Source organism: Salmo salar, chromosome ssa12 (assembly GCF_905237065.1).
Source record: "Salmo salar chromosome ssa12, Ssal_v3.1, whole genome shotgun sequence".
In the NCBI taxonomy this organism is placed as follows: domain Eukaryota; kingdom Metazoa; phylum Chordata; class Actinopteri; order Salmoniformes; family Salmonidae; genus Salmo; species Salmo salar.
In genome coordinates this window covers 10,320,280-10,345,796 of record NC_059453.1, presented here as the reverse complement: position 1 = coordinate 10,345,796, position 25,517 = coordinate 10,320,280, and the positions used below count along the sequence as shown (strand labels likewise).

The window sequence follows — 25,517 nt, the reverse complement described above, 5'->3', positions numbered from 1 at the left end:
TCCCCCCCAGCTGTAGGTCAGTGGAGCGGTCTAAGGCTGACCTCTAGGGGGAGCTGTTCTCTACATTCTAAAGCTCTCTCCTCTCCTCCCCCCCAGCTGTAGGTCAGTGGAGCGGTCTAAGGCTGACCTCCAGGGGGAGCTCTTGTCGCTACGTTCTAAAGCTCTAGAAGAACAGAAGAAGAGAGAGACCCAGGAATCACTGGTCAGACGACTACAGAAGAGAGTGTTGCTGCTCACCAAGGTAGTGTGTGTGTGTGTGTGTGTTTGTCAGATGAACTGGTGGACACCATTGTTATGTTTCTGTGTCCATTCTGAAGGAAGTTAGAGGTAGTTTAGCGGGCCGAGGCTAACTACACTAGACTTTATCATTGCGTTAACGCTAGTTAGCAACTTCCTTCAAACTGCCTGCGGAGACGTGTATATAAATGGTATCCAGGAGTTCATGTGACTCTGGGGAAGTAGATAAAGGGCCCCCTACCAGTATCCTGAAGTCCCCCTTTAAGGAGTTCATGTGACTCTGGGGAAGTAGATAAAGGGCCCCCTACCAGTATCCTGAAGTCCCCCTTTAAGGAGTTCATGTGACTCTGGGGAAGTAGATAAAGGGCCCCCTACCAGTATCCTGAAGTCCCCCTTTAAGGAGTTCATGTGACTCTGGGGAAGTAGATAAAGGGCCCCCTACCAGTATCCTGAAGTCCCCCTTTAAGGAGTTCATGTGACTCTGGGGAAGTAGATAAAGGGCCCCCTACCAGTATCCTGAAGTCCCCCTTTAAGGAGTTCATGTGACTCTGGGGAAGTAGATAAAGGGCCCCCTACCAGTATCCTGAAGTCCCCCTTTAAGGAGTTCATGTGACTCTGGGGAAGTAGATAAAGGGCCCCCTACCAGTATCCTGAAGTCCCCCTTTAAGGAGTTCATGTGACTCTGGGGAAGTAGATAAAGGGCCCCCTACCAGTATCCTGAAGTCCCCCTTTAAGGAGTTCATGTGACTCTGGGGAAGTAGATAAAGGGCCCCCCTACCAGTATCCTGAAGTCCCCCTTTAAGGAGTTCATGTGACTCTGGGGAAGTAGATAAAGGGCCCCCCTACCAGTAACCTGAAGTCCCCCTTTAAGGAGTTCATGTGACTCTGGGGAAGTAGATAAAGGGCCCCCTACCAGTATCCTGAAGTCCCCCTTTAAGGAGTTCATGTGACTCTGGGGAAGTAGATAAAGGGCCCCCTACCAGTAACCTGAAGTCCCCCTTTAAGGAGTTCATGTGACTCTGGGGAAGTAGATAAAGGGCCCCCTACCAGTATCCTGAAGTCCCCCTTTAAGGAGTTCATGTGACTCTGGGGAAGTAGATAAAGGGCCCCCTACCAGTATCCTGAAGTCCCCCTTTAAGGAGGGCTTAGACGGCCTACGTTAAACTGAAGGCTCTTTGATACAGCGACTGGTGGAGGTCTTGGATAAGAGACACACCTGCTTTAGGCTGGACAATGTTTCTCATCATAGTCTCTTTCATATTAACCAACACATTCTTTAATCCGGTTACACAGAGATGACTGTGTGTGTGTGTGTGTGTGTGTGTGTTAGACAGAGATGACTGTGTGTGTGTGTTGACCTGGTAGAATCCTATTATCACAACAGATAAGTTGACCAAAACCAATTTTGTTTTTATAAATAAAACATGTATGAAAATAATAAAATGCTAAATGGGACTGTTATCTGTGTGTGTTGTGTTGTTGTGTGTGTGTGGTGTGTTTTATCAGTTGACCTGTGTGGTTTGTTATTGAGATAATAGACAGTCAGTAGCCAGCGGGGCAGAGACTTAGTTTAGTGTGGGGGGGGGTCACAGTAAGCATCCTGGTGGGGGGGGTCACAGTAAGCATCCTGGTGGGGGGGGTCACAGTAAGCATCCTGGTGGGGGGTCACAGTAAGCGTCCTGGTGGGGGGGGGTCACAGTAAGCATCCTGAGTAGGACATCGTGTGTGTGTGTGTGTGTGTGGGGGGGGTCACAGTAAGCATCCTGAGGGACAGTGTGTGTTGTGGGGGGGGTCACAGTAAGCATCCTGAGTGACATGGTGGGGGGGGTCACAGTAAGCATCCTGGTAAATGTGGGGGGGGTCACAGTAAGCATCCTGAGTAGACATGTTGTTGGGGGGGGGTCACAGTAAGCATCCTGAGGAGGACATCGTGTGTGTGTGTGTGGGGGGGGTCACAGTAAGCATCCTGAGTAGGACATCGTGTGTGTGTGTGTGGGGGGGTCACAGTAAGCATCCTGAGTAGGACATCGTGTGTGTGTGTGGGGGGGGTCACAGTAAGCATCCTGAGGAGGACATCGTGTGTGTGTGGGGGGGGTCACAGTAAGCATCCTGAGTAGGACATCGTGTGTGTGTGGGGGGGGGTCACAGTAAGCATCCTGAGGAGGACATCGTGTGTGTGTGGGGGGGGTCACAGTAAGCATCCTGAGTAGGACATCGTGTGTGTGTGTGGGGGGGGGTCACAGTAAGCATCCTGAGGAGGACATCGTGTGTGTGTGTGTGTGGGGGGGGGGTCACAGTAAGCATCCTGAGTAGGACATCGTGTGTGTGTGTGTGTGTGTGTGTGGGGGGGTCACAGTAAGCATCCTGAGTAGGACATCGTGTGTGTGTGGGGGGGGGTCACAGTAAGCATCCTGAGTAGGACATCGTGTGTGTGTGGGGGGGGGTCACAGTAAGCATCCTGAGTAGGACATCGTGTGTGTGTGTGTGTGGGGGGGGGGTCACAGTAAGCATCCTGAGTAGGACATCGTGTGTGTGTGTGGGGGGGGTCACAGTAAGCATCCTGAGTAGGACATCGTGTGTGTGTGTGTGGGGGGGGGGTCACAGTAAGCATCCTGAGTAGGACATCGTGTGTGTGTGTGTGTGATTGGTCTCAGTTTATGCCAAGTTGTTTGTTCTGTGACAAGTGACTGGTGAGAAAACAACCAAAGTTGAGTCAGTCTGAATTAAACGGTCATTTCAAACCAATTTGGTTATTCTCTCTCCATCTTTCTCTTCTCCCCTCATTCTCCGCGTCTCTCCTTCGTTGTTATGCTAGACGTTGTGGCCGACTGATTTGACACGCGCTCATTCCATGATCCACAGCCGTTAACATAGAAGGAACATTCTACATTTCAGCAAGGAGACGTTCAGAATCTGTTACCGCTGAAACGGATTCAACCGCACGAATGTCCGGCCGTCCCATCTTCCAACGGTTGTTACGGTGACCGCGGTCATTTGGCTGGCCAATTACCGTCGTCCAAACATTCCGTGACCTTCACAGCCCTACCATGACCTTCACAGCCCTACCCCACACGTTCCAGAGAGAATGATTTTGAAGGAGAGTTAACCCCACAGGTCTCTGTTTAATTGACTTGGAAATGAGAGGCACATAGACACATGTTAAAGGGGGTCAGTTGTGTGCTCTTAAAGGTCAACTCCACCAGCATGAACACTTGGGATATTATTAGGAAGTATTTAGACATTTTGTGTCTAATTGTTTTTTTTTTTTAATGAGGACTGTTTAATGATGAGAGAACCTCTGATATTTCCACTGTGTTGCGTTTTTAAGACGAATCCCTGAGATGACTGTTTTTTTTTTTATTATTATTTTTTTTTAATGGACATTCATTTTCAACGATCTATATAACACATCGGCGGCCATTGCTCTCTTTCCAGATAACCTTTTATTTTCATAGTGTAGATTGTAGATTTTTTTGTTACTTCTAGTAGGTCTCCAATGTTGGATGGTTGCTTGGACTGTCGCTGAGGCTGTGTTTTGTCTGTATCGTTGAAAACACTTTATTTCAGAATGTAGCAGGGTTAGTTACTTAGCGAGCTAGCATTGCTAACGTTAGCACCAAAGCTGCAAGCTGAGAGACTTGGATTCTGGTAATGATTTCATAATAAATGTTTTAAGACTGTCGCTAAGATTTAAACTCAGCTGTTATTGTTAAACAGCATTTTTTTGCACGTAGCAGTCGGACTAGCAGATACAGGACTATGATTAGCACCGTTAGCCAGATTAGCATCTACATTCAAATACATTTTTTTCCCACATACACGTGTTTAGCAGATGTTATTGTGGGTGTAACGAAATGCTTGATAGATACAGTACTATGGTTAGCACCGTTAGCCAGATTAGCATCTACACTCAGATACAGTACTATGGTTAGCACCGTTAGCCAGATTAGCATCTACATTCTGATTATTTTTCAGGGTAATGCAGTTGATTGGTGACTATGACTACAAGCATTATAATATGATTACAACCCAAAGTGTTGTGAAATGTATTCATAGTCCCATCGGGCGGCGCACATTTGGCCCAGCGTCATCCGGGTTTGGCCGGGGTAGGCCGTCATTGTAAATAACAATTTGTTCTTAACTGACTTGCCTAGTTAAATAAATAAAAAATGGTTTATGACAAAAGCCTATGTGCCTCAATAATCAATGTGTTTTTAGTTGCCTCACAGTCTCACTGTCTCTTTTTCCGTGTGTGTATTCTAGGAGCGTGATGGGATGCGTGCTATCCTGGAGTCCTATGATAGTGAGCTGTCTTCTAGTGACTACACTCCTCAACTCAGCCGCAGACTCAGAGAGGCAGAAGATATACTGACCAAGACACAGAACCACAATACAGAGATGGAGGTACGGAGACTGTTTGTCTATCTGTGTGTACCTAGATTCAGTCCTATGTAGCAGAATTTGAAATGGTGTTTTTTTTTTTTTTTAATTACATTGGATAAAAGTAGACAAAGCTACACAATGGTATCTCATACACTACAGTTGAGGAACAATGGGAAAGTTATTCTGCTTTGAAGTCGATCAACTTGTAAACTCACTTTTGAGAAAATGGCCTTTGAATGTTTTGGTATCTAGTGAAGAGCTCTTCTTTGTCTACACCCATTCAGCATAGTTCACACCTTCTTAAGCTTTAGCCCCACCCATCTCGTTTTGCTCTCGGAGCGAACACTTGGCGCTCTACTAACAGTACACTTTAGTTTAGTTAGGTAAACAATGAACCTAGCTAGGCAAACAAAGTTTATGATCACACACGTCACTTAACGTTAGCTAACGAGCCAACCAGTTAACGTTAGCTAGTTAAACAACAATGCGACAGTGCTGGGAGCTAACCAACCAGGTTCAATGTTAGCTAGCTAACATCAGGCTCTAACTAGAAAAGTAAATGGTTCTGGGATACAAATAATATCAGCTAGGGAACCAGCCAGCTAACATTAGCTAGCTAGCTAACAGTACACTGTAGCTTGAAATGAAACCATTTTCTGTCAATTAGAAACGTGTAATATCTGAAAATGTAGCTAACTATCTTACCTGTATACATCATTATGCATGATGGATGCGTCTTCCTGTCAGGAATGCCATGCCACGATTGCCCCTTAGTTTGAAGATGTAATCCGGAGACAGGTGTTTTCTCCATCTCTATAGCTATCATACTCTAATTCCACTGATTTTCAAAACTTGATCCTTCAGAAAGTGGAGAGCAACACTTATGCAGCTCCTCTACACTACATTTCATAGAGGATTACCAACACAGACTGACGAGCTCATAGGCAGGACCCTTATGTAGGGCGGACCCTTATGTAGGGCGGACCAATCTGAACTCCTCTCTCTGCACATAGCCTAGTTTCCCGAATCGGGTCACATTTATACAGTTGAAGTCGTAAGTTTACATACACCTTAGCCAAATACATTTAAATTAAAATTTTCAGTTCCTGACATTTAATCCTTGGAAAAGTTGCTGTCTTAGGTCAGTTAGGATCACCACTTTATTTTAAGAATGTGAAATGTCAGAATAATAGCAGAGAGAGAGAGATTTATTTAATATTTTATTCATTTCATCACATTCCCAGTGGGTCAGAAGTTTAAATACACTCAATTATTATTTGGCAGCATTGCCTTTAAATTGTTTAACTTGGGTCAAATGTTTCGGGTAGCCTTCTACAAGCTTCCCACAATAAGTTGGGTGAATTTTGGCCCATTCCTCCTGACAGAGCTGGTGTACCTGAGTCAGGTTTGTAAGCCTCCTTGCTCGCACACGCTTTTTCAGTTCTGCCCACAAATGTTCTATAGGATTGAGGTCAGGGCTTTGTGATGGCCACTCCAATACCATGACTTTGTTGTCCTTAAGCCATTTTGCCACAACTTTGGAAGTATGCTTGCGGTCATTGTCCATTTGGAAGACCCATTTACGACCAAGCTTTAACTTCCTGACTGATGTCTTGAGATGTTGCTTCAATATATCCACATAGTTTTTCCTTTCCTCATGATGCCATCTATTTTGTGACGTGCACCAGTCCCTCCTGCAGCAAAGCACCCCCACAACATGATGCTGCCACCCCAGTGCTTCACGGTTGGGATGGTGTTCTTCGGCTGGCAAGCCTCCCCCTTTTCCCTCCAAACATATCTGTGACGTAGAAGTCCGTCACTGGCCGCGGGCAGCATTTGGTACTTTAACGCACGCACACATTCATCACTCCTCCCTGCTCCGTTATCAGATAAGTTAACAATGTGGGTCGACACACAAGTTAACGTCTCTATCTTGGTACATACATTTCACACTTACTTCAGTAACCAGTTAGGGTATAAAGAAATAAAGACAGGTGTTCATATTTAATATAAGCAATATTTAGTATACTTATCAATGTTATGGATGAGCGCGGTTGTTTGTTCTGTTCCTCTCTCTCTCTCCATCTCTGTAGCTTCCAGGTATGCTGGATAAGGACCCGAGCTAAGGGAATTGGGCTTACTTTGTAGTGCCTGTCCGGAATGGCTCATTAATGTAAACGGGCATTTTGGATTGAGCTGTGGGTGGGGCAGCTTTGTTTTTAAGCTGTCCCATAAGGTATACGTTTGATGGCAGTACTGTTGTTTTGTTCCGGAATCACTATGTAAATAAACACCGTTGCACAGAAGAACTTTTGCGGCTCCGCCATCTTTTTATTTTTTATAGAGGTTAGGTTTTCCAGTTTAGCCTTCTGGCCTACTCTACGTGACATATGGTGGCAGCAGTGGGATGGCGCACCGCAAATCAGTGAATTCCAACAAGAGAGGTAAAGGAATGCGTACAGGATTGCGTTCTCAGCAGCAGCATCAACTGTCATAAAAGGTAATTGAAGTTGAAACTGGGTGGAATACCATGGAATCTTCTGGTGAAGAGGTTAATTATGAGAAACTAGGAGCCCGACCAAGGGGCCAAACACAACCAGAACTGTTTGAACTACCGGTTGAACCAGCAGATATAGCAATAAGAGACCAGCTGACTGAAGGAGCAGTTGGGGGACCAGAACCACACCCAACCATGGTAGCCCTTTTCCAGCAACTTTTCACCTGCCTTGAGAAGAGGGACGAAGACCTCAAGCAGGAGTTTCGGGGCCTACGCCAATCTATCCTCACAGCTCCTCACCAAGCGGAACTCGTCAGTGAGAGCCCAAGATTGGGTCTGCCAACACCAGGACAACAAAGGCTCGACGCAGCAGGGACTTCAACTCCACAGCAGGATCCCCAAGCAGTAATGAGGCCAGCCCCAGCACCAGGAGACCAGTCCAGCAGTGTTAACGTTCATCTTCCAGCATTCCTGAGGAAGGAGCCAAAGATGCCCTCATACCAGCAGGGGGAGGACATTGAAAACTACTTGCTGAGGTTTGAGCGAATGGCCAAGACGTGGCAGTGGCCGGAGGTAGAGTGGGCCTGCAGGCTTGTCCCATTGCTCACGGGCAAGGCCTTAGAGGCTTACACAGCAATGGATGAGGGGCTGTCCAACGTCTACAAGGGCTTGAAGGAAGCGCTGCTGATGAAGTTCGACATCTCCTCGGAGACCTACCGTCAACGCTTTAGAGCTGCATCGACGCCATCGGGTGAGTCACCGACAGAGACGTACCACCGCCTCAAGGGTCTCTACCGACGATGGGTTCAACCAGAGGAGAAGACACAGGACGAGATCGGTGAGGTCATCATCCTCGAGCAACTTCTACAAGTTCTACCACACGACATTCGAACCTGGGTTCGAGAGCACGAGCCCAAGGACGGGCTTATGGCGGCCAAGCTTGCGCTGCAGTACCATAATGCACGTAAAGGGGGCCCACCACGACCTGCAGCACCCGCTCCAAGGAGTCTCCGAGACACAAGGGACATCAGAGATACCCGAGATGGTGGAGGTAACTCTGGGGGTTATGTGTCTGGGAGGAGGGAGGTAAGGGATTATGCAGTTCGCTCTGATGGGAGGGGTCTGACCTGTTTTTACTGCCGACAGCAGGGGCACAAGGCTTCAATGTGTCCGCTACGTAAATCCAAGCTCTCAGGTTACTGTTATGTGCCCAGAGAGGGGGATGGTGTTCAGAATAGACAGACTGGGGAAGGGTCAGTCTTGGTACCTGTAAAAGTGAATGGTAAAAGTCTTACTGCAATGATTGACACCGGCAGTTCCCTGTCGTTGATCAGAAAATGTAATGTCCCTGTTAATGACATTGATTACGGTCACCAGACACTGATCCAATGTGTCCATGGTGACCAGTCACAGCAGCCCACAGCTGAACTCACAGTGGAGATTCAGGGTCAGAAATACCTCCTCAAAGTTGGGGTAATGGAGAAGCTACCATTTGAGATGATTTTGGGGAGGGATGTGCCTGTACTCTCTGATCTGTTGGGAAGTGTGGGGGGTCAGCTATATGAGCAGTCAGTTTGCCAGTCTGATGTTCAGGTGACATGTTCAGTTGTCACTCGTGCACAGGCCAAAGCTGGTTTACAACCTCTGCCTGACTTGTGTGATAGTCTGTGTGAGGGGGGAACCAAAGGGCCCAGAAAGTCACGCCGCCAGCGGCGTCTTGAGAACTATGTGGGAACCCCTGTACCTGTTGCTGATGTGTCTGGGTTAGAAGTGCAATGGGAAGTTCCACAAAATTTTGCTACACTGCAGAAGGCTGATGCAACCTTGAAAGGTTTATTTGATAAGGCCTTAGCTGGGGACAGCCAATCTTCATGTGGGGGAATATACACAGTAGACAACCACATACTCTACCTTGGGTCAGAAGCAGATAGCAGGAAGTTAGTGGTGCCATCTACATGTAGACCACTTGTTCTCAACCTTGCACATACAGTTCCATGGGCAGGCCATCTAGGGCAACATAAGACCTATCTTAGGCTAGGCTCCCGTTTCTTTTGGCCCTCCATGTATACTGATGTACAAACATACTGCAAAACATGCCCCACGTGCCAGAAAACCAGTGCTGTCCGTAGGTCTGACCGGGCTCCTCTATGTTCACTGCCAGTTATCTCTACCCCATTCAAGAGAATTGCAATGGACATTGTTGGACCCTTGGAGAAGAGTAGTGCAGGTTACCAGTATATATTGGTGATCTGTGACTATGCCACCCGGTTCCCAGAAGCCTTCCCACTCCGTTCCATAACCACTCCAAAAATAATCAGTGCTCTTGTTCAGCTCTTTTCTCGTGTAGGAATCCCAGATGAAATCCTGACGGACCAAGGCACAAACTTCACTTCACGACTGATGGTTCAACTCCACCGACAGCTGGGCATTAAAGGCTTGAGGACCACTCCCTACCATCCCCAAACGGATGGGCTTGTAGAGAGATTCAATCAAACGCTCAAGAATATGCTGAGGAAGTTTGTGGCTGACACTGGTAAAGACTGGGATAAGTGGTTACCCTTTCTGCTTTTTGCTTACAGGGAGGTGCCTCAGGCATCGACAGGTTTCTCACCATTCGAACTCCTCTATGGATGGCCAGTGCAGGGACCACTGGACCTGCTGAAGAAGTGCTGGGAAGGTTGCCCAGTAGCTACCTCAGGACAGGGGATTGTCCAGTACGTTCTCCAGATGCGAGACAGGCTGGAGCGGTACCGAGAGGAAGCTAGGGCAAACCTTCAGCAAGCCCAGAAGGCCCAGAAGCGAGGGTATGACCAGCACGCTCGCCACAGAGCGTTTGAGCCAGGACAGAAAGTCCTGCTCCTCCTTCCCTCGTCAACCAGCAAGCTCCTTGCGCAGTGGCAAGGGCCGTACCTAATCGGGAGGAAGATGGGCCCGGTGACCTACGAGGTGCTGCACCCGGACAAGGGTAAGGAGAAGCAAACCTACCATGTGAACCTCCTCAAGGCCTGGGAGGAGAAAGGGGAACTCTCCAAGGTAAAGTCCTTTCTGGTCCGCAGAGTAGAAGAAGAGGACGAGTCAGATGGGGTCACAGAGGCATGGAAAGGACGAGCAGAGGTCATACTGGCTCACCTAGAAGAAGACAAGCAAGATGAGCTGAAGCAGCTGTTTGGCAAGTATCCGGCCCTCTTCAGTCAGAGGCCAGGAAGAACCAAAGTCCTGGAACACGTCATTCGTTTGAAGCCTGGCCAGAACCCTGTCCGCCAGCATCCTTACCGTGTGCCTGAGAGGCTGGTGGTAGCCCTCAAAGAAGAGGTCCACACCATGATAGAGATGGATGTTGTCGAGCCATCATCAAGTGAATGGAGCAGCCCTATTGTCATTGTCCCAAAGAAGGATGGCTCTTTGCGTGTCTGCATGGACTTCCGTAAGGTGAATGCCATCTCCCAGTTTGATGCCTACCCCATGCCCCGCATTGACGACTTACTGGAGAGAATCGGTAGAGCTCATTACATCACCACATTGGATTTCTGCAAAGGGTACTGGCAGGTGCCCCTGGACGAACAATCCAAGGCCTACACTGCCTTCCGGACACCGATGGGCCTGTTCCAGTTTAAGGTCATGCCGTTTGGCCTTCATGGGGCCCCTGCAACTTTCCAGAGGCTTATGGACAAGGTCCTCCAGGACTGTGACGATTACTGTGCTGCTTACTTGGATGACGTGGTGATCTACAGCCACTCCTGGGAGGAGCACATACAGCATCTTAGCAGAGTCCTGGGGAAGATCCATGATGCAGGCCTCACGCTTAACCTCCTGAAGTGTGAGTGGGCAAAACAGGAGACTAAGTATCTGGGTTACCAGCTGGGTAAGGGTGAAGTTCGACCTCAGGTGGACAAAGTGGAGTCCATCAGGAACAGCCCTCAACCCAGAACCAAGACACAGGTGAAGTCCTTCCTAGGTCTGGCAGGATGGTACCGGAGATTCATTCCGCAGTTTTCGACCATCGCTGTCCCTCTAACCAACCTCACTTCAAAGGTGGCCAGCAACCCTGTGAAGTGGACTGAGGAGTGTGAGGAAGCCTTCAGGATACTGAAAAAACGACTGTGCTCATTCCCTGTTCTCCAGACCCCTGATTTTCAGAAGAGGTTTCTCGTGCAGGTGGACGCTTCGGCTGTGGGAATTGGAGCTGTACTGGCCCAAGGGGAGCCAGGAGAAGAGCTTCCTGTACTGTACCTGAGTCGGAAGCTGTTGCCGAGGGAAACCAGGTATTCGACAATCGAGAAGGAGTGCCTGGCTATAAAGTGGGCCCTAGATAGCCTCCGTTACTACCTTCTTGGGAGGGAATTTGACCTGCACACAGACCACAGAGCACTGACCTGGATCCAGACCATGAAGGACCGGAATTCTCGTGTGACCAGGTGGTATCTGGAGCTCCAGCCTTTCAGGTTCTGTGTCCGTCATAAGGCAGGAAAAGAAAATGTCACGGCAGACTACCTATCCAGACTCCCGAACCTGGTCGCTTCAGGAGAGGAGGAAGGTAATGTGACGTAGAAGTCCGTCACTGGCCGCGGGCAGCATTTGGTACTTTAACGCACGCACACATTCATCACTCCTCCCTGCTCCGTTATCAGATAAGTTAACAATGTGGGTCGACACACAAGTTAACGTCTCTATCTTGGTACATACATTTCACACTTACTTCAGTAACCAGTTAGGGTATAAAGAAATAAAGACAGGTGTTCATATTTAATATAAGCAATATTTAGTATACTTATCAATGTTATGGATGAGCGCGGTTGTTTGTTCTGTTCCTCTCTCTCTCTCCATCTCTGTAGCTTCCAGGTATGCTGGATAAGGACCCGAGCTAAGGGAATTGGGCTTACTTTGTAGTGCCTGTCCGGAATGGCTCATTAATGTAAACGGGCATTTTGGATTGAGCTGTGGGTGGGGCAGCTTTGTTTTTAAGCTGTCCCATAAGGTATACGTTTGATGGCAGTACTGTTGTTTTGTTCCGGAATCACTATGTAAATAAACACCGTTGCACAGAAGAACTTTTGCGGCTCCGCCATCTTTTTATTTTTTATAGAGGTTAGGTTTTCCAGTTTAGCCTTCTGGCCTACTCTACGTGACAATATCGATGGTCATTATGGCAAAAAAGTTATATTTTGTTTCATCAGACCAGAGGACATTTCTCCAAAAAGTACGATTTTTGTCCCCATGTGCATTTGCAAACTGTAGTCTGGCTTTTTTATGGCGGTTTTGGAGCAGTGGCTTCTTTCTTGCTGAGTGGCCTTTCAGGTTATGTCGATATAGGACTCGTTTTACTGTGGATATAGATATTTTTGTACCTGTTTCCTCCAGCATCTTCACAAGGTCCTTTGCTGTTGTTCTGGGATTGATTTGCACTTTTCGCACCAGAGTACGTTCATCTCTAGGAGGCAGAACACGTCTCCTTCATGAGTGGTATGACGGCTGCGTGGTCCCATGGTGTTTATACTTGCGTACTATTGTTTGTACAGATAAACTTGGTACCTTCAGGCATTTGGAAATTGCTCCCAAGGATGAACCACACTTGTGGAGGTTTACAATTTTATTGATGAGGTCTTGGCTGATTTCTTTAGATTTTCCCATGATTTCAAGCAGAGAGGCATAGAGTTTGAAGGTAGGCCTTGAAATACATCCACAGGTACACCTCCAATTGACTCAAATTATGTCAATTAGTTTATCAGAAGCTTCTAAAGCCATGATGTAATTTTCTGGGATTTTCCAAGTTGTTTAAAGGCACAGTCAACTTAGTGTATGTAAACTTCTGACCCACTGGAATTGTGATACAGTGAATTATAGGTGAAATAATCTGTCTGTAAACAATTGTTGGAAAAATTACTTGTCATGCACAAAGTAGATGTCCTAACCGACTTGCCAAAACTATAATTTGTTAAAACAAGAAATTTGTGGAGTTGTTGAAAAACGAGTTTCATTGACTCCAACCTAAGTGTATGTAAACTTCCGACTTCAACTGTGCATATATTTATGTTATGTTGACACCACTTCAAATTAGTGGATTCGGCTATTTCAGCCACACCCGTTGCTGACAGGTGTATAAAATTGAGCACACAGCCATGCAATCTCCCTAGACAAACATTGGCAGTAGAATGGCCTTACTGAAGAGCTCGGTGACTTTCAATGTGACACCGTCATAGAATGCCACCTTTCCAACAAGTCAGTTTGTGAAATTTCTGCCCTGCTAGAGCTGCCCCGGTCAACTTTAAGTGCTGTTATTGTGAAGTGGAAACATCTAGAAGCAACAATGGCTCAGCCGTGAAGTGGTAGGCAACACGACCTCAGCAGAACGGGACCGCCGAGTGCTGAAGTGCATTGCTTGTAAAAATTGTCTGTCCTCTGTTGCAACACTCACTACCGAGTTCCAAACTGCCCTCTGCCCTCTGGAAGCCCTCTGGAAGCAACATCAGCACAATGACAGATACGTTTCTAATTTTGACAGACAGTGGTTTCATTTCAAGCTACAGTGTACTGTTCGCTAGCTAACGTTAGCTGGCTGGTTTCCTAGCTGATGTTGTTATTCGTATCCCAGAGCCGTGTTCATGCAGGGTGGTAACCACGTGATCTGAGCTTCAATGGGTTTCCATGGCCGAGCAGCCGCACACAAGCCTAACATCACCATGCTCAATGACACTTGCGGCTGGACTGGTGTAAAGCTCGACGCCACTGGACTCTGGAGCAGTGGAAACGCCTTCTCTGGAGGGATTAATCACGCTTCACCATCTGGCAGTCTGACGGGCGAATCTGGGTTTGGTGGATGCCAGGAGAGAACTACCTGCCCCAATGCATAGTGCCAACTGTAGTTTGGTGGAGGAAGAATAATGGTCTGGGGCTGATTTCATGGTTTGGGCTAGGCCCCTTAGTTCCTGTGAAGGGAAATATTAGCGCTACAGCATATAAAAACATTCTAGATGATTCTGTGCTCCCAACTTTGTGGCAGTTTGGGGAAGGCCCTTTCCTGTTTCAGCATGACAATGCCCCTTCGCACAAAGCAAGGTCCATACAGAAATGGTTTGTCGAGATCGATATGGAAGAACTTGACTGTCCTTCACAGATCGCTGACTGCGAGCCAGGCCTGATCGCCCAACATCAATGCCTGACCTCACTAATGCTCTTGTGGCTGAATGGAAGCAAGTCCCCGCAGCAATGTTCCAACATCTAGTGGAAAGCCTTCCAGGAAGAGTGGAGGCTGTTATAGAATATTTCGCTCTCCACCGGTCTTTCTCTCGCTCTCTCCCTGCTGTGCGGACACACACACACACACACACACATACACACACACACACACACCTTGTCTAAGTGGTGTTTTTCTCCCTCTTCTGCAGGTTCTGTTGACTAAAGCCCAAGAGGAGGCTGGGGCCCTCAAACAACAAGTACAGACTGTGAGTGTACACACCCGCACACACACGCTCTGTGAAATAAAGCGTGTTTTTCCTAGACGGCGATCGTTTATAACACACACTTGGCTGTTCCTGTTGCCGGGGTAACGTCACAATTGCCGTGGTGATGGGAAGTGACACGTGTGAAATCATCTCGTCTCGCCACACACACACACACCCTCTCATCTCTCCACCTTGTGATTACCTCTCCGTCTGAGGAGAGACAGAAGAGGGAGATAGGAATGAATAAATGTATCATTGTGTGTCTGAGTGGTGTTGAATCACCAGCCGCGTCCCTCTCCTCCTCTCATCCCTTGTTACCCAGCCATCTCCTTCATTGATTAGTTTACATCAGAGGAGAGACAGATGGAGGGGGATGCACCTGTCTGCTGTCTGTTTAGGGAATAGTGGTATAGATCATTTAGAGAGGGAGGTGCAATATGAGGGGGGGAGGAAGAAGAGATGGAAGAAGGGAGAGGGGGCTGGAGGGAGGGGGAAGAAGGGAGAGGGGGCTGGAGGGAGGGGGAAGATGGGAGAGGGGGCTGGAGGGAGGGGGGAAGATGGGAGAGGGGGCTGGAGGGAGGGGGGAAGATGGGAGAGGGGGCTGGAGAAGGTGGGAAGATGGGAGAGGGGGCTGGAAGGAGGGCCGGAGGGAGGGGGGAAGAAGGGAGAGAGGGCCGGAGAAGGTGGGAAGATGGGAGAGGGGGCTGGAAGGAGGGCCGGAGGGAGGGGGAAGAAGGGAGAGAGGGCCGGAGGGAGGGGGAAGAAGGGAGAGAGGGCCGGAGGGAAGGGGAAGAAGGGAGAGAGGGCCGGAGGGAAGGGGAAGAAGGGAGAGAGGGCCGGAGGGAGTGGGGAGAGGGGGCTGGAGGGAGGGCCGAGGGAGGGGGAAGGCATCGGAGTGATTGGATATGTTTTTATGTTAGTCTGGGTTAGTAAGTGTGTGTCTCTGTGTTCTAGATGGAGTTGGAGCTGGATGTTATGAAGAAGCAGCAAGACTCCGTCGCCGAGGGCAACCCCTTAGCAACGAACGAGGAAGTCAACACACTCCGGTAACTCACACACTTAACACCAGTAGAGAGGTGAAGTATCTGTAGGAATACCATACTGAACCATTTACAGAGAGGACGAGAGAGAGTTCAGATGACTGGAGGGTGAGAGAGGAGAGAGAATGGAGTGGGCGCGGGGGCCAGGCGGCGGGCTTGGGGAGCGCGGGGGCCAGGCGGCGGGCTAGGGGATCGCGGGGGCCAGGCGGCGGGCTAGGGGAGCGCGGGGGCCAGGCGGCGGGCTAGGGGAGCGCGGGGGCCAGGCGGCGGGCTAGGGGAGCGCGGGGGCCAGGCGGCGGGCTGGGGAGCGGGGGGCCAGGCGGCGGGCTAGGGGAGCGCGGGGGCCAGGCGGCGGGCTAGGGGAGCGGGGGGCCAGGCGGCGGGCTAGGGGAGCGCGGGGGCCAGGCGGCGGGGCTTATAGTAATGTATTCATCTCGTGAGACATGATTCTGTCTGGTCCATCAATATACATGAAGGAATGGAGTGGCTGGGAGAAGAGGTTAGTTAGAGAGGTGGGGGTGAAGAGAGGCTGGGAGAAGAGGTTAGTTAGAGAGGTGGGGGTGAAGAGAGGCTGGGAGAAGAGGTTAGTTAGAGAGGTGGGGTGAAGAGAGGCTGGGAGAAGAGGTTAGTTAGAGAGGTGGGGGGTGGAGAGAGGCTGGGAGAAGAGGTTAGTTAGAGAGGTGGGGTGGTGAGGAGGAGAGGCTGGGGGAAGAGGTTAGTTAGAGAGGTGGGGGTGGAGAGAGGCTGAGAGAAGAGGTTAGTTAGAGAGGTGGGGGTGAAGAGAGGCTGGGAGAAGAGGTTAGTTAGAGAGGTGGGGGTGGAGAGAGGCTGGGAGAAGAGGTTAGTTAGAGAGGTGGGGTGGTGAGGAGGAGAGGCTGGGGGAAGAGGTTAGTTAGAGAGGTGGGGGTGGAGAGAGGCCGAGAGAAGAGGTTAGTTAGAGAGGTGGGGGTGAAGAGGGAAGAGGAGAGTGATGCGAGGTCCACTTAGAGATTGGGAGCGATAGAGCGATGCAGGGGGAGAATCAAGTCGTTGATAATGTCATGTAGAGTGAAGGAGACAGGAAGTCTATGGAGGAAGTCCCCCTGACATTACTATGACACTGGAGATCAACAAGCTCCCTCAACTACTAGACACAACACACAACGTTAGAACACTAAATTATACAACAGTGGAACATTAAAACTGTCACTCTGTCGCGTCATGCCGTCGTTATGAACGTTGTCAAGATGGCTTCCAGCGGCGACGTCACAGTGCTGACCTAAAGTCATTCTGGACAGACTGACAGTCATGTAGTGTAAATTACACCGAAGAGTCTGGAAATACCATGACGCTGCTAAAGTAGGCAAATGTTTAGTAGGAAACAACTTTGCCAGCATTTTCATTTCCTCAAATGGACTTTAGACAGATGGCAATGTTGTCATTAGCTAGCAAAGTTTGTCAAAAATAGCTAGCGATGCTAACGTTATACTGCATCTAAAGTCTATCTGGTGACATCAAAATGATGACCAAAGGTTTTCCTATTAATTATTTGCCTCCATTGGAATGTCATTGTGTTTCCAAGCCACTATAATTTGCTTTTGGAGAAATGTTCATCAGCGTTAATTGACTGTGTATTGAGTAGAATGCTCAGTCGGGCGTCAGTCCAAAACAAACGCTCAAAACAATATTGTAAGGAAACATGCAGCCCATGAATAGAACATAGAACTATGGAACACAGAAGTGTAGAATATAGAACTATGGAACACAGAAGTGTAGAATAAAGAACATTACAATGTGAGAAGTGATCTTGGTGCTTTATCTAGTTATCTTGCTGGGTTATTAAATGACTATTAGATGGTGTTCATGTCGTCATGACGACGATACGTTTACATCACAATGGCCTGACACACCTGCTTTCCACTTACTTACCTACCTTATGTAGACGACACACACACACACACACACACACACACACACACACACACTTTACAATCAATTACACACGTTGTGATTAGCGTCTCTGTTTCACTACAGTCTGTATATCAAAACAAACATTCAGCTCATTAATGGAGAGGAGAGACACATAGACGCACACACACCGCTTCATTACACTCAGAATGATGATCGCTGTTGAGCTCATTCGTCTAATGTGTGTGTGTGTGTGTGTGTGTGTGTGTGTGTGTGTCGGCAGGCTGAACATTGAGGAGTTGGAGGGAGAGCGACAACGTCTTGAAGAACAGAACAATGTTCTAGAGCTGAGGCTGGAGAGACACAACTTACAGGTACACAGTCGTGTGTGTGTGAGGACTCGACATACAGGGCTGCTCTCTGACCCGGGAGGTTTTGGAAACTCATCCACGTCAGTGGCCTGAATCAGCCTGTAAGATAATATTTGAATAATGCTGTTTGCAATCTAGACTGATGGATGAAAAAACGCTGCATTCCCAAAGCTGTTAGTTCACTATGTAGATGATCTATCAGCCTAGTTTGAGCTGAATAATAATAATAATAATAATCTGTTGGGCAGCAAGAGCACACAGCTCTCAAACAACTTGATAGTCACTCAGAGGGGGCAGCACTGAGCTAGCCTGCAGCGTCACTTCCTGGAGAATCTCAAACTGCGCGTGCCATGTTTCCAAAACCTCCATGTAGCAAGATGGCGACATGCTGAAATGACACTTCCTGATCTTCAAATGCGCCGCTGAGACTTCACATGGGAAACAATGGGGAGACGTCATCAAATAAAATACAATGTTATTGGTCACATACACATGGTTAGCAGATGTTATTGGTCACATGCACGTGGTTAGCAGATGTTATTGGTCACATGCACGTGGTTAGCAGATGTTATTGGTCACATGCACGTGGTTAGCAGATGTTATTGGTCACATGCACGTGGTTAGCAGATGTTATTGGTCACATACACATGGTTAACAGATGTTATTGCGAGTGTAGTGAAATGCTTGTGCTTCTAGTTCCGACAGTGCAGCAGTATGTAACAGGTAATATCTAACAATTCCACAACAACTACCTTATACACACAATCTAGTAAAGGAGTGGGATGAGAATATATGGATGAGCAGTGACAGAGCAGCTAAGATGCAATAGATAGTATAGAATAGATAGTATAGAATAGATAGTGTTGGATTCAGTACACAAATCAGATCAAATTGTATTAGTCACATGTGCCGGATACAACCAATGTAGATCTTACAGTGAAATGCTTACTGACAAGCCCTTAACCAACAACGCCGTTTTAAGAAAATGCGTGAATAAATTAAATTAAGAGATAAGAATAACATGATTAAAGAGCAGCAGTAAATAACAGTGGGGCTATATACAGGGGGTACCGATGCAGAGTCAATGTGCGGGGGCACCGGTGTCCAGGTAACAGAGGTATAATGTACATTTGGTTAGAGTTATTAAAGTCACTTATGCATAGATAATAAGAGTAGCAGCAGTGTTCCAGAGGGCGGGGGGTGCAATGCAAATTGTTTGGGTAGCCATTTGATTAGCTGTTCAGGAGTCTTATGGCTTGGGGGGTAGAAGCTATTTAGGAGTCTCTTGGACCTAGACTTGGCGCTCCGGTACCGCTTGCCGTGCGGTAGCAGAGAGAACAGTCTATGACTAGGGTGCCTGGAATCTTTGACAATTTTTATGGTCTTCCTCTGACACCGCCTGGTATAGAGGTCCTGGATGGCAGGAAGCTTGGCCCCAGTGATGTACTGGGCCATAGGCACTACCCTCTGTAGTGCCTTGTAGTCGGACGCCGAGCAGTTGCCATACCAGGCAGTGATGCAACCCGTCAGGATGCTCTCGATGGTGCAACTCTAAACTTTTGAGGATCTGAGAACCCATGCCAAATCTTTTCAGTCTCCTGAGGGGGAATAGGTTTTGTCGTGCCCTCTTCACGACTGTCTTGGTGTGCTTGGATCATGCTAGTTTGTTGGTGATGTGGACGCCAAGGAAATTGAAGCTCTCAACCTGCTTTACTACAGCCCCGTCGATGAGAATGGAGGCGTGCTCGGTCCTCTTTTTCCTGTAGTCCACAATCATCTCCTTTGTCTTGATCATGTTGAGGGAGAGGTTGTTGTCCTGGCACCACACGGTCTGGTCTCTGACCTCCTCCCTATAGGCTGTCTCATCGTTGTCGGTGATCAGGCCTACCACTGTTGTGTCATCAGCAAACTTAATGATGGTGTTGGAGTCGTGCCTGGTCGTGCAGTCATGAGTGAACATGGAGTACAGGAGGGGACTGAGCACGCACGCCGTGTTGAGGATCAGTGTGGTGGATGTGTTGTTACCTACCCTCACCACCTGGGGGTGGCCCGTCAGGAAGTCCAGGATCCAGTTGCAGAGGGAGGTGTTTAGTCCCAGGGTATTTAGCTTAGTGATGAGCTTTGTGGGCACTAAGATGTTGAACGCTGAGCTGTAGTCAATGAAAAGCATTCTCACATAGGTGTTCCTTTTTGTCCAGGTGGGAAAGGGCAGTGTGGAGTGCAATAGAGATTGCATCATCTGTGGATCTGTTGTTACGGTATGCAAATTGGAGTGGGTCTAGTTTTTCTGCGATAATGGTGTTGATGTGAGCCATGGCCAGCCTTTCAAAGCATTTCATGGCTACAGACATGAGTGCTATGGGTCGCTAGTCATATAGGCAGGTTACCTTAGTGTTCTTAGGCACAGGGACTATGGTGGTCTGCTTGAAACATGTAGGTATTACAGACTCGGACAGGGAGAGGTTGAATATGTCAGTGGACACTTGCCAGTTGGTCAGCGCATGCTCTCAGTACACGTCCTGGTAATCCGTGTGGCCCTGCGTCCTTGTGAATGTTGACCTGTTTAAAGGTCTTACTCACATCGGCTACGGAGTACGTGATCACACAGTCATCGGGAACAGCTGATGCTCTCCTGCATGTTTCAGTGTTACTTGCCTTGAAGCGAGCCGAGAAGTTTTTTTAGTTCGTCTGGTAGGCTTGTTACAGTATATACATATGAGAAGTGATGTGAGATATGTAAGCATTATTATAGTGACTAGTGTTCCATTTAGCAGAGCATGGTGTTTGCAACGCCAGGGTTGTGGGTTCGATTCCCACGGGGGGCCAGCACAGAAAAAAAATGTATGAATTGTATGAAATGTATGCACTCACTACTGTAAGTCGCTCTGGATAAGAGCGTCTGCTAATGACTCAAATGTAAATGTAAAAACAATTAAAGTAGTCTATGATATCAAGTCTGTAGGTAGGCAGCCACCTCTCTCTGCTGGTTTTGTCTGTTTAGCAGTTTGATGGCCTTGAGATAGAAGGGTTGCTGGCTTGGGTGGTTATTGTCCTTGATCTTTTTTGCCTTCCTGTGACATCGGGTGTTGTAGGTGTCCTGGAGGGCAGGTAGTTTGCCCCCAGTGATGCGTTGTGCAGACCGTACCACCCTCTGGAGAGCCTTCCTGTTATGGGCGGTGCAGTTGCCATACCAGGCGGTGTGTGCCCCTGTAAAAGTTAGTGGGTGGACTATTTCAAATTGTCAGTGATACACTCAGGAATGTAACTTTCCACCTTCTCCACTGCTGTCCTGTTGATGTGGATGGGGGGGACTGCTGTCCTGTGGATGGGGGGGGACTGCTGTCCTGTGGATGGGGGGGACTGCTGTCCTGTGGATGGGGGGGACTGCTGTCCTGTTGATGTGGATGGGGGGGACTGCTGTCCTGAAGTCCACAATAATCTTTTTTGTTTTGCTGACATTGAGTTTTTTTCTCCGAGGGCCCTCACCTCCTCTCTGTAGGCTGTCTCGTCGTTGGTGATCAAGCCCACTACTGTTATGTCTGCAAACTTGATGATTGAGTTGGAGGCGTGCATGGCCATGCAGTGGTGGGTGAACAGGGAGTACAGACCCGTGTGGGGCCCCAGTGTTGAGGATCAGCGTAGTGGAGATGTTTCCTACTTTCACCACTTGGGGGGGGCATCAGGAAGTCCAGGACCCAGTTGCACAGGGCACGGTCAAGACCCAGGGACTCAAGCTTAATGATGAGTTTGGAGGGTACTATGGTGTTGAATGCTGAGCTGTAGTCAATGAACAGCATTCTTGCATAGGTATTCCTCTTGTCCAGATGGGATAGGGCAGTGTGATGGAAATTGCATCGTCTGTGGACCTATTGGGGCGGTAAGCAAATTGGAGTGGGTCTAGGATGACAGGTAGGGTAGAGGTGATATGATCCTTGACTAGTTTCTCAAAGCACTTCATGATGACCAAAGTAACTGCTACGGGGCGATAGTCATTTAGTTGTTACCTGGGCTTTCTTGGGAACAGGAACAATGGTGGCCATCTTGAATCATGTGGTGACTGGGATAGGGAGAGATTGAATATGTCCGTAAATACACCAGCCAGCTGGTCTGCGCGTGCTCTGAGGACGCGGCTAGGTATGCCGTCTGGGCATTAAACCTTGCGAGGTTTAACACGTTTAAATGTTTTACTCACGTTGGCCACGGAGAAGGAGAGCCCACAGTCTTTGTTAGTGGTACATGCTTTCAGTTTTGTGCGAATGCTGCCATCAATCTACAGGAGGATTTTAATGGTCACAGTGGGTACGACATCTCTTACAGACGTCCTTATGAACTCGCTCACCGAGTCAGCATCAATGTTGTTCTCTGAGGCTACCCGGAACATATTCCAGTCCACGTTGGATAGGCCTAAGCACGGGCGCTTCCTGTTTTAGTTTCTGCCAATAGGAGGGGAGCAACAAGATGGAGTCGTGGTCAGATTTGCCAAAAGGAGGGCGGGGGAGGGCCTTCTATGCATCGCAGAAGTTAGAGTAGCAATGGTCGAGCGTGTTACTCGCTCGTGTACTGCAATCAATATGCTGATAGAATTTAGGTAGCCTTGTTCTCAAATTAGCTTTGTTGAAAGCCCCAGCTACAATAAATGAAACCTCCGGATATATGGTTTCCAATTTGCATAAAGTCCAGTGAAGTTCCTTGATGGCTGCCTTGGTATCCGCTTGCGGGGGAATAAACACGGCTGTGACAATAACCGAGGAGAGTTCTCTTGGGAGATAATACGGTCGGCATGTGAGGAATTCTAGGTCAGGTGAACGAAAGGACTTGAGTTCCTGTATGTTGTTACAATTACACCATGAGTTGTTAATCATGAAACATACACCCCCGCCCTTCTTCTTACCGGGCAGATGTTTATTCCTGTTAGCGCGATGCACTGAAAATCCCATTAGCTGTACTGACTCTGAAAGCATGTCCCAAGCTAGCTATGTTTCCGTGAAACAGAGTATGTTACAATCCCGGATATTTCTTTGGAAAGCAACTCTTGCCCTGATTTCGATGTCGACTTTGTTAACTAGGGACTGGGCATTAGCTCGTAATATACTGGGAAGCGGTGGGTGGTGGGCGCGCATCTGAACCCTCACAAGAAGACCGCTCCGGCACCCTCTCCTCCGACGGCGTTGTTTTGGGTCGGCCTCTGGAATCAGTTCAAATGCCCTGGGAGGTGCAGACAAAGGATCCGCTTTGAGAAAGTTGTATTCCTGGTCGTAATATTGCTACGTTAACGTCTCTCTGATATTACATACAGCCGGGAAGAACTATTGGATAAGACTTAAGGTTTACTGGGCCAAGAATGTAAGAAATAATAAAAAACATAAAATACTGCACAGTTTCCTAAGGACTAGAAGCGACGCTACCATGGCTTCGTCGATTCTATTTATAGTCTTATGGTTTTGTAGGCAGTTAGCAGCCGAAACAGGCATTTCTAAAGGCTCTCCCTATTAAATGCTGACTGCAGAGCAGTTTTACCTGGCAGAATGATATCATGATGATTTGTGTCAATCAGGTGGGGGTTTGTTTTGCTAACTCTGCCATCACATGTATGCCCTACGTTGTACGGTAGGCTACAGAAACACTGCTAGCCAAACACAACGGTCTCTTGCTAGGTGCACAATTGAATTAAAAGGGAAACTACCTGATCTTTCCCTGATCTAATAAACCGTGGTCTCCTGATGTGGTTTAAGCATTGCTGTGGACAGACTGTGTTGGATTGAACTGGATATGTAATGGACAGATAGACTGACACTGTGTTTAGTTTGATAGGTGACAGACCGACTGTTTGATAGGTGACGGACTGTGTGAAGTTTGATAGGTGACAGACTGAGACAGACATAGACAGTAGGGCATCATTACTTTCCCACGGTTGACAATGACATGGGAACAAGTGCAGTATTGGCCATTGAAGAAAGGTTTGACTGACAGACAGAGAGGGAGCAGTGTCTTTGATGAGGGGTCTGTCTCTCTGCCTCTCTCTTTCACTGTCCCTCTCTCTCTCTTTTTCTTTCTCCCTCTTTCTCTTTTTCTCTCTCTCTCTGTCCCTCTCTCTCTTTTTCTTTCTTCTCTCTCTTTCTTTCTCTCTCTTTCTCTTTTTCTCTCTTCTCTCTGTCTCTGTCTCTCTCTCTCTGTGTCTCTCTCTCTCTCTCTGTGTGTGTGTGCTACTGCAGCCAAGGAGAACATGGGCCTTAGATCTCTCTATTCAATTGAATAGACACATTTCAAATGTCATATGTCTATGTGCAGTGTTATAATGGTGTACAAAAGGTAAAATAAATATGGGTTGTATTTACAAGGGTGTTTGTTCTTCACTGGTTGCCCTTTTCTTGTGGCAACAGGTCACACATATTGCTGCTGTGATGGCACACTGTGGTATTTCACCCAGCAGATATGGGAGTTTATCAAAATTAGATTTTTTCCCAAATTCTTTGAAGGTCTGTGTAATCTGAGGGAAATATGTCTCTAATATGGTCATACATTTGGAAGGAGGTTAGGAAGTGCAGCTCAGTTTCCATCTCATTTTGTGGGCAGTGTGCACATAGCCTGTCTTCTCTTGAGAGCCATGTCTGCCTATGGCGGCCTTTCTCAATAGCAAGGCTATGCTCTCTGAGTCTGTACATAGTCAAAGCTTTCCTTAAGTTTGGGTCAGTCACAGTGGCCAGGTATTCTGCCACTGTGTACTCTCTGTTTAGGGCCAAATAGCAGTCTAGTTTGCTCTGTGTTTTTGGTGATTTCCTTCCAATGTGTCAAGTCATTTTCTTTTAGTTGGTTGGGTCTAATTGTGCTGCTGTCCTGGGGCTCTGTGGGGTGTGTTTGTGTTTGTGAACAGAGCCCCAGGACCAGCTTGCTTAGGGGACTCTTCTCCAGGTTCATCTCTCTGTAGGTGATGGCTTTGTTATGGAAGGTTTGGGAATCGCTTCCTTTTAGGTGGTTGTAGAATTTAACAGCTCTTTTCTGGATTTTACATCTCCTATTAGATGACTGTATAATCCTTCACCGCACACACCTAGAGAGAGAGACACCATGTAATCCTGCCTCTCACATCTCACCAAGAGAGACACACCATCTAATCCTGCCTCTCACGTCTCACCAAGTTTCGAAACTACCTCTCTATGTGGACCTGATCCCCTTCACTTTTAAATTGGCTGGAGGGGTTGGCTCCGCTGTGTGTGTGTGTTAGTGTGTGTGTGTGCGGTCTCTCCCCAGCTTGCAGGAGTTATGTGCTTTTGGTCCACCAATGAAGTGACTGTTCCAGCCAGGGCCTGCTGGGTCTTCATGCTTCGCCACCGTTCACTTACTTGGCAATTGGTTTGTGAGAGAGATGGTAGTTCTCATGTGTTTAGAGTGGGACAGACAGACAGGGTGATTTTAGAGTCTTACGGTAGTGTGTTTAGGGACCGTCAGAATGGGAACCCAATGTAACTAAATTATTTCACTGGCCGTCTTTCGATCACGACCCTGAATGTCTGAAGAATTTCTCAAGTGTTACTCAGTGGACAAACTAGTTTCAACTCAGGCTGTGACATTCTGTCAGCCGCTGAATGTCAAGCAAATACCTGCCGGTCTCACGGCGATAGACCGCTAATTAACATAAAAACGTTTAGCATGTCCTGGCTTCCAC

At 47.9% G+C, this 25,517-nt stretch overlaps 1 protein-coding gene across 3 annotated transcripts in view; it reads left to right on the top strand.

Moving 5' to 3' along the window:
- The window catches only part of LOC106564124 (mitotic spindle assembly checkpoint protein MAD1), a 119,111-nt gene that overhangs the window by 20,981 nt on the left and 72,613 nt on the right, over positions 1 to 25,517 (top strand). For all 3 annotated transcript variants that reach the window (XM_045690660.1, XM_045690661.1, XM_045690659.1), the window contains 5 exons: positions 97 to 241; positions 4,501 to 4,641; positions 14,500 to 14,556; positions 15,511 to 15,602; positions 17,767 to 17,857. In XM_045690660.1, the coding sequence (XP_045546616.1) occupies positions 97 to 241; positions 4,501 to 4,641; positions 14,500 to 14,556; positions 15,511 to 15,602; positions 17,767 to 17,857 (526 nt within the window). The remainder of the gene's footprint in view (positions 1 to 96; positions 242 to 4,500; positions 4,642 to 14,499; positions 14,557 to 15,510; positions 15,603 to 17,766; positions 17,858 to 25,517) is intronic.